The following is a 9,606-nucleotide window of genomic DNA, read 5'->3' as shown; positions in this document are numbered from 1 at the left end:
CTCTAACCACTAGACTCTAACCACTAGGCTACCTGCTCTAACCACTAGGCTACCTGCCGTATTGTTATCTTAGATCCTGTTACATTGTAGTCCAGTAAGACAGGGTGGCTTTAAGAAGGATTCTACAGCCTTAATCTCTCGAGGGGGAAACCCTCAGTGATGCCCCCTGCAAGTTTCAACTGTACCAACCATGTTTTAAGTTGTGTAATAGCATCCGATATGTTCTACAGAAGACTACTGTCCTTTTTTAGTTTTTGCTTGAATGGGTTTGTTGTCCTGTCTGAACTCTGGTACAGTCAGGATCCTGCGGTCGGTCTGCAGAAGAGGAAGATGTTTACTGTCGTGTCTCTACTATCCAGACATCATCCTCTCCTTCAGCTGTACTGATCTGGAAGAACTGACCAGATGAAAGCCAGCTTCATGGTGAGACCTGTCTAGTCTTTTCCTATCAGTGTAGATAAGAGACTAGGAGAGGAGCGATTTTTAAGACGATTGGGAGAGCCGTAGGTCGTTCCTGCCCAACTAGATGTGCAGGCATTCCGTTTCATCAACCAATGGTTGCTTGCCACATCATCGACTGTGCAGTGGAGCAACAAATTGCTTTATATGATGTGGTTATCCGATATGTTAAATACCTATCCAGGCGTTGTAAAATCTGGCATGTGTCTGCAATGTTGTCGGGCAGGAACTCGACCAGACCAGACACAACTGCTGAGTGCCTGCCTTCCTCCAGACAAAGCTGGCCAGCAGCCGTTCAGTCAACTCCAGAGGAACCACGACCTCCATGAAGAAACAAGGGTACTTGTTATTGTACACCCAGTATACAATATCACCCAGCAATATACAATGGTCTGAAATCACTGAAAGAATAATCTAAGGTTTAAAAGTACAAAATGGTGTCGTTGTGATGCTCTTTAAATCAGGAACTAGTCGGGGTGAATTACAGTCTTCTGTTGAATGACCATGTTCCTTGTTTTATAATGCTAACACTGTGGAAATGTATTCATCTGTTTGGTTATTTGTGATAGGAGTTTACTTGTTGGCATGGTAAGGGTACACGTTTGAAATATCCATTTGGTATGAAAGACCCATTGTTGTACAAATCGTTGGTGAGAATACACTGCTGGAAAAAGGCAATTTTAGGAAAATGTATTGACTGACATTTTGGATAATTGCGTTTTCCTTGTATTGTTTACAGAAACGAGCACAGAGATGGATATTTTTATAATGGAACCATTTTATTTTTCAGATACAGTTCCAACTGTTCATACAAAACAGTTTTCAAATTCACATATACACTTGACATGGTGACCAGCTCTACAAGACATGCAGAAACAGATTGGTAATGCCTTTTCAAGGCATAACTCGGAAGCCTCTGTTACTCTCTTCATTCTTAGAACAAAAATACTGAAGCATTCTGGATACTGAGATTTAGTACTTAATTCGAGTGAAGTAAATCAAAATAAAGATTTCTAAATTCCCTCATAATTACAAGTGTGAAAGTCTATATTTTCCCCTAAAATATTTGATATGGAGATGTGTGGTCTTATGCAGTAGTGGTAGAAAAGCTGTTTAGTGTATTTTAAATGGTTATGTAGACAATTAACATGCCACCAACCATAAAACACGTTTGGTTTACATAGTGCCACATCTAATGTACACAATGTACAATTCTAACCATACACATGCATACTCAGTGAATGGGACACATTGTTGTCACTGAAAACAACCCTGAGTGAAAAATAATACCAATCAAACGGAAAGGTGCCGACAGAACCAAAAACCTTACGCTCTTTCCTGTTTGACCTAATCTGGGATCTAATGGAAGATACTCCATACATTGATTCTCCAATACTTCCTCAAACACATGCAAGGTTTATCTATTTCAAACCTTTTTAATTTTGGCTGAAATCTTGTTTTATTATTAAGGCCTCATGACCCATGAGAAGAATCCGGGTCAGAAATAACATTTTGGTTGAATGGCTTGATCCCTTTTTCCCCAACCAAGGACATTCTGATAAAACAATCAAGCAACAGCCCCCTTAAATACAACTTCCAGCTTACCTTGTCTAACCCATTCCCTTTTCTTCCCCATACATATCTCAATGCTGAGAAATTCACAGTGCTTTTCTGTATCATCACCTTTTTAACTGTATCATTATCTCAAAAGTCTTCTACTACAAAAATGTCTCAACTCAGAGCAAGATAAAATGGCTTGAAAATGACTGACAGTGAACGCTAGCTAGCTAGCTGATAACGATGGCTCTTAAACGTTGATCATAAGATGGCCCCCTACCCAGTGAGATGGAGGAGGGACACTGGGCTCTACTTTCCAGTGGAGCAGGGGTTTTTAAAAGCAGCTCTGGGAACTAAGGGAAAAGCCAACAGTATTCACAGGGGTACAATACAGATACAGGCAGGGTGGACTGCTCACCGCCAGGGGAAAACAAAAAGGATGTGTGTCCCAAATGGAACCCTATTCTCTATATAGTGCACCACTTTTGATCAGAGTCCTATGGGAACTGGTCAAAAGTAGTGCACTATGTAGGGAATAGGGTGCCATTTTGAGCCATCTATTCAGTGGAGTTGGGGTACACATGACAGATGTTGCCTATCTGTATCTAATAAGCGCCACTTCAACCCTAGCAGCAGTGGAAGATAATAACGGTGTTGGTGCCAAAAACCATGTCGTTTCAGTCCAGCGGAGTGTCCTTTTAGAAGGTACTGGTCACTGAGGTAGTTAGACGTCTCCCAATGTACACCCTGAGGACAGAGGGGAAAGAACATCAAATACTACTATAGTTTTCTACATACGTTGTCAGCTTTATTTTGTGCAACTTGGTAAACATGCTTTTTTTTCTCTTTTTTTTCACTTATTTCTTCAAAATCAGCAAGGCATTCTTCAGATGTTTCACTCTACAGTCCCCAGTGTATTTTATTTTATTTACTAGGATCGCCCAATGAGCTGCTGCTGAGGCAGGGTCTACTCTTCCTGGGGTCCAAACAGGAAACAACACAAACACACAGCACTACATTACAATGTAGTCATTTAGCAGACGTTCCCATCCAGAGAGACCCACAGCTAGCGCACTCATCTCAAGATAGCCAGGTGACACAACCAGGCATCACAGTCGTATCCCCAACCATGTATCACAGTCGAATCCCAACCACATACAGTTGAAGTCGGAAGTTTACATACACCTTAGCCAAATACATTTAAACTCTGTTTTTCTCAATTCCTGACATTTATTCCTAGTAAAAATGTCCTGTTTTAGGTCAGTTAGGATCACCACTTTATATTAAGAATGTGAAATGTCAGAATAATAGAGAATTATTTATTTCAGCTTTTATTTCTTTCATCACATTCCCAGTGGGTCAGAAATTTACATACACTCAATTAGTATTTGGTAGTGTCATGACATTGCCCTCTTTGGGTACAGCGAGCACCATCCCCCTCTCCCTCTCTATACTCCTTACACCAGGCTCTGTTAGACAGGTCATAAATTCCTGGAGGAGATCCTCTCCTCATGGCCAGAGTATAAGAGATGGTGAGTTTTCATAGAGAGAACAAAGGAATTTCTTCCACCTCACAGAACTTGACAACCGAACAATATTCATGTTCTGGAGAATGTATAAAAGATCGGTGAAGAATCCAGCTACGAACTGGTCCGTTTGGTACAATTTTGTGAAACTCATGAGAGACAATACAGCCACATTACCATAACCCTGTTTATACAAGAATCTCAGTTATGAGGCTTACATCTAATTGTTCTATAAAATGAATGAGTAAAGATGAAACTATTTGTGAAATTATGTAATGTAATTTTAGACTGTTTAATGAAGGAAACTCCAATTCCCTTTGGAGTTTGACTAAATCAGAGGCCCGCCCATAAGCACAGACATTGAGCTGGCATCATGGGACCGGCCCTTTCTGCTCCTCCAAATAAAACCCCACCTTGGGAATTTATCTTCAGACCAGCTTAACTCGATAACCACGAGAGGGCTAAGGTTGCAAACCATGCATTTCTCTTGTTGAATTCTTAACCATACCACGTGGATAAACTCTTAGACTATCGATACCAACAGAATAAGAACAAATCTTTGATACTAATTACTAGTCTGCAGCTAGGAATTATGTACCCGTGAATGCGAGGACCAACAACTGCCGAAAGATCTAGTCTATAACGACATAGCTGAATGTTACTCTGAACTACCCATTCTAACCACGGCAGAGAGAGAGAGCGGGCGGACAAACTCTCCAACAGAAAAACTTTCAACAGAGATCAGGACGACACACTGAGCTTAAATATATATATTGATTGCAATTATTCCAGAATGAGTGAGTGTTTATTTGCAAAGGATTAGCATTTCAATTATTATAATTATCAACTTTGTGGTGTCTTATCTCCGTCAACCCCCACTTCCCTATTGTCCACCAAGCCGCAATGTCGGTTTAGCCCACTAGGGCACATTCCCCTATCATTTCCTTGTAACCATATCTTCTGTTTGTTATGCATTTCTGTGATTTACTTAGTAAATAAATGATTTAAGACAATTGATGTATGGATGACTCATAGTGAAGACTGGGTTCGTGCAGATAACCAACAATTTACGACGTTTGGAATGAGACTAACGTGAGGTAAAGAATAATTCATTAATTCAAAGACTAATTGACCAGATATTAAAATATCAAAAACTTATATTAGGAAAATTATAACTTCATAATCTAAATATTTTCCCTGGTGCCCCGACTTCCTAGTTAATTACAGTTACATCATTAATTAGTTTAATCGCGTAATAATAATTAGTTATTTGATAAAAATAAGTCTTCAGTTTTAATGATGCCAAAGACACGACAGTAGCATTGCCTTTAAATTGTTTAACTTGGGTCAAACATTTTGGGTAGCCTTCCACAAGCTTCCCACAATACACCAGAGCTGGTGTAACAGTCAGGTTTGTAGGCCTCCTTTCTCACACATGCTTTTTCAGTTCTGCCCACACATTTTCTATAGGATTGAGGTCAGGGCTTTCTGATGGCCACTCCAATACCTTGACTTTGTTGTCTGATAAAGGAATTTATAAGTTTAAAGTATTCCACCCTGAAATCATATAATTGTATGAAACATGTTGGTGTCATAATTTAATAATGTGTGTGACTAGACCATTGTGTTACTATTTCGCAATATGAGCTGGGTAGAGTTGAAACATTCAAGGCCAACGGAACTGTCGACTTGTGATAACTCAAACAAAACAACAGGAAAGAGGGCCCTTCCAAGGCCCCTCTAATCTAGGGAGGAGAGGAATGGCGAGAAACTGCCAAGGATGGTAGAAAAGTGATAAAACTGTGTGTGTGTGTAAGTAGGTGGGGGTGGGAGTTATAAAATGACTGAGTTGGCATTTTTTACTTTACGTTCTCCGAATAAAGAACAACCTTTTGCAGAAATCTGGGACTTTTCCTAATTCTTATTAACCTCTTGACGTTACCCTACAATAGAGGGGGGGCCACAGCGCATTTCGGAAAAAATTCGTGCCCATTTTCAACGGCCTACTAATCAGACTCAGAAGCTAGGATATGCATATAATTAATACCTGTGGATAGAAAACACCCTAAAGTTTCTAAAACTGTTTGAATGGTGTCTGCGAGTATAACAGAACTCATATGCCAGTCAAAACCCCGAGACCGATTGAACCAGGAAGTGGAATTCTGAATTGTGGACTCAACTTCACGTCGTTGTCTATTATTCACACCGTGAGATATCGTTCATTGAGCACTTCCTATTGCTTCCACAAGATGTCGCCAGTCTTTACAACTTTACAACTTTACTGATCGTCAAACTATATTTGTGTTACTATAATCTCTCTACAGAGTGCAGATTATATCCCATACAAACACACAAGAGAATATAAAACTCTTAACTATTTCATGTTCTGCTCTTTTACCCTTACAAATAATACATTCTTCATAATTAGCTTTATTTTCTAAATGTTTTTCGAATCATAACTCACCCCAGGCCGATGGCCAGTACGTGGGATATGAGCAGAGAAGGAAGGAAAAGTTTGAGGAACTCTGCAGAGAAGATCCCTCCGTTCTTCATGACGCTGGTGTTTCTGATGCTGAGAGGGTTGGTACGTTTAGGATGCTTCAGAACAAACTCCCTGCATCCAAAAGACGAGAGCACATTACAATGTCCCTGGAAGTGGTTTGGGTAGAAAGGAATATCAAATTCTGTTCTATTCTATTTAAGTCTATAATAGCGTTGAATTGAATAGAATTTGTATTCAATTCAGTGATATTCTATTGTTTTCTATTCCAAACTGGGCTGAGCAGAACTTAATTGAAAACACATGTAATAGATATGAGCGGTCTGTCTGGGATACTGAGGGGAATATATCGAGGGGGTACTAACTTGCGTTGAATGTTCTCAGGTCTACTGGACCAGTCCCAGATCCAATCTGCATTCTTCTTCATCAGGTTCTCCACTTCACGTCTCCGTTCTAGATAGTCTTCTTCAGACTGGAACAGAATATTAAAAAAAATACTTTATTTGTTCATTTGTTACAACGGGGAAACTGGTCTTCTGCTCTGCTCTCAACCTCTGAGTGGAAAAACTACGAATGTAAAACAATATATTGCAGAATTTGAAATATTAGGTTATAACTTTTTTTGTTTGTTTTATTACCCTTGAAACCACCGTGCTGTGCCTCACCAACTACTTTAAGATTAGTGCCCCACACAGAGTTTAATAGAATGATATTATATTGAATCTCTATGGTGTCCCTGGATAAGGGCTCCAAACCTGTGAGCTGTTCTTCTCTCCTGAGCTGTGCACTTCTGAACCCCGACGGAGCAAAGGAGTCTGGGGCCTCGGAGGACTGAGTCGGGGGGGGGGGGTGACACACAGCGGAAGAGAGAGACTACATAAGTATTGGGGAAGAGCCCTCTTGACAGATCTCTTGTGTTTTCATCATGACAAGCTTCATCTATTAAATCTGATCTGGAATGTAGAGGCACTCGTACAGATGACGGATAGGATGTCAGAGGTCACTATAGTACCTACTGTATTATAACTCCAGTGCATGACAGTGTCTCTTATCTCTTTGTCCTTTGTGTTCAGATAGCTAATAGTATAAAACTATTCCAAAATGATTTTGTCCTGATTGGTCATGTGATGGTCTATATGGTATGTGATTGGTGAGTAGAGAGAGACACCTGTCACAGGGCACACTGCCCCTGGAGCTGCTTCTTCCTGACTCGTGCTGGGCGTCTAACAACATCTTCTCCAAGTCCACCCCTCCCTGGACTGAGGCAGACGCAGACCCTGACCCAGGAATCAGGTCACCTCCCTGGGTAGAGGCAGAGAGAGACCCAGGCAGGACCGACGCAGAGGTAGACACAGCCATCATGTCTCCACCATGGACTGAGGCAGAGGCACCTGGCCCAGAGCCTGGTAGCTCAGTGGCAGAGCCTGGTAGCTCAATGGCAGAGCCTGGTAGCTCAGTGGCAGAGCCTGGTAGCTCAATGGCAGAGCCTGGTAGCTCAGTGGCAGAGCCTGGTAGCTCAGTGGCAGAGCCTGGTAGCTCAGTGTTAGAGCCTGACACCTGCTCTTCCTCCACACCAGCAGCCCCATGTGCTGGTGAGCCAACACTGTTGCCATTGTTAAAGTGCAGCTCCACCCAGGAACCTTAAAGAAGAAAAATAAACATGACAAAATGGTGCAGAACATTGAGACCTGGTTCATAATAGGCCAGTCATAAAGCATGTATTAACATCCTTCATGTACAGTGGGAGTGGTTGAGGAGGTGTGTTTAGCCTAGATAGCATGGCACAGTCAACCATTGCTAAATGTGTTGTTCTTTAAATAGCACCTGCCCAGTGCCCACGTCAGTCTGTGCCCCCTTATTGCTCAATGGTCCCTGTTCTCTGCCCACATTTTCCTTCCTGTGTGTATCCAATAGGAAAGCGACGTGTTCAGCCCCCCCTCCACTTTATAGGCTGGCTATCCAATAGGAAAGCGACGTGTTCAGCCCCCCCCCCTCCACTTAACAGGCTGGCTATCCAATAGGATACACCATGACAGCGCAACACAAGGGGTGGAACAGTGGCAATGGTACCCACAGGACAAACAGAATAATATTAGTCTGAGGAGAGATTAAATAGCGTTAATACAGGCTGGCTATCCAATAGGAAAGCGATGTGTTCAGCGATGTGTTCAGCCCCTCCCTTTTATTACATAATGGAGAAGCACACAACAGGTGGATGGGCAGAAGAATCTGGTTTGTTGTGTTCCTTATCATAGCTGCATTGAACAACGCCAAAAAATAGCATCATTACAGCATTGAGAATACGCAATTCAGAACACTGCGCTAAGATCAATATCGAGTTTACATCATCCATTAGCTAGCTGACAATGTTATTATAGGCATGCCCTATAGCCTAACGTTACCTATCCTACTGTCTGATCTGTCTAATGTAGGACAGCCAGGCAACACGAGGAATGTTTACATGGTCGTGGAATACGGACTTTCGTCAAAGGTCGACGACCACTGCTGAAGAAACATTGTTGTGATACAATGTAGCAAACAAATCATATGTGTTGAATTGTGTCTCCTCGGCGCAACACTGTTAAACCATAATAACATGATGTAGAATGACGTAGGCTACATATCTCAGGAAGACGATACAGCATGGCATCCTGAATATACTGCGATCTTACTGTCCGTTGTATTCACATTATGCAACATGCCATTATAGACTATGAGACAGCAATTAACTTACCCTGCAAATTTTCCTCGATGACTCTTCGTTTGTCTTCCGTCATGTTGGTAAATAAGGGACGCAATGCGTATTTGATTGACTCCCCTTTGCCTCGCGATCGTTCGAATCAAACGCCCTAAATATTTTGAATAATCCTGTAATTACAAATCCTTAAATGGACAATATTATTCTGATGCCTCTGAATTGGGAGAAAGGTTTAGATCGAGTGCAGACCATTCAGAAAAGCTCTAGGCTACCAGAACAACAACAACAAGCATGTGACTAAACTTGGCCAGCTATGTGGCCTACACGGGTTTGCTCCATGAATATCAAATCCGGTCCCTTATCACTGATGTATTCATTAATCGAATTCGGTTGCAAAACGTTTCGTCTGTTGCGAAACGTTTTGTAAAGGAAACAGTTTCAAAGAAATCGAGAGTTTCTATTGGACAAATTCAGGTAGATCCCTCCCCGTTCGTTCCGTTTGCTCTGTGCATTTGCTTCCGTTTGGTTCCTAGAGTAAACGGTAAACGGTTTCTATTGCAAAACGTTGCCAGACGAAACGTTTTACTGTGTGAAGCAAGTCTCTGGGCTGTTGACCTAAATGAACGCTTCATGTGATTGGTCCAGAAAGTACTAGACGCGGTAGAGCTACATGTATACAAACAAGAGCGTGTTTATTTAGGCCTAAATAGCCTGATGTGATTGCTGTTATTATATCATAATACCGGTATGCATGAGCTTTCTAGCAAACATGCGGTATGTCTGGCAACACTGGCAGGTGTTTCTTCCATCCATAAAGTTAGCCTGCAATACATGTAAGAACAGCCTTCACCTGTTGACCGTTTCCA

General features: G+C 41.6%; 1 protein-coding gene across 3 annotated transcripts; it reads right to left on the bottom strand.

The window, feature by feature from the left end:
- Positions 1–1,217: 1,217 nt before the first annotated feature.
- LOC106614017 (BCL2/adenovirus E1B 19 kDa protein-interacting protein 3) lies at positions 1,218–9,266 on the bottom strand. 3 transcript variants are annotated; one of them, XR_006756927.2, is made up of 6 exons: positions 8,777–9,266; positions 7,211–7,682; positions 6,798–6,873; positions 6,408–6,514; positions 6,007–6,191; positions 1,218–2,763 (listed from the first exon to the last, which is right to left on the bottom strand). XR_006756927.2 is itself a non-coding variant. In XM_045687580.2 (6 exons), exons 1-6 carry the CDS (start codon positions 8,817–8,819, stop codon positions 2,715–2,717), a joined length of 855 nt encoding a protein of 284 aa, XP_045543536.1. In that variant the 5' UTR covers positions 8,820–9,263; the 3' UTR covers positions 1,218–2,714. The 3 variants fall into 3 exon arrangements, 2 of the variants coding, with proteins under 2 accessions (XP_045543536.1, XP_014072387.2); XM_045687580.2 differs by having other exon boundaries at positions 6,007–6,114; positions 8,777–9,263; XM_014216912.3 differs by having other exon boundaries at positions 6,007–6,156; positions 8,777–9,254.
- Between the last annotated feature and the right edge of the window lie 340 nt (positions 9,267–9,606).

Source organism: Salmo salar, chromosome 01, assembly GCF_965601325.2.
Source record: "Salmo salar chromosome 01, fSalSal1, whole genome shotgun sequence".
NCBI classification, from domain to species: Eukaryota; Metazoa; Chordata; class Actinopteri; order Salmoniformes; family Salmonidae; genus Salmo; species Salmo salar.
The sequence above is the reverse complement of the archived record's forward strand: the minus strand, read 5'-3'. Positions and strand labels throughout refer to the sequence as shown.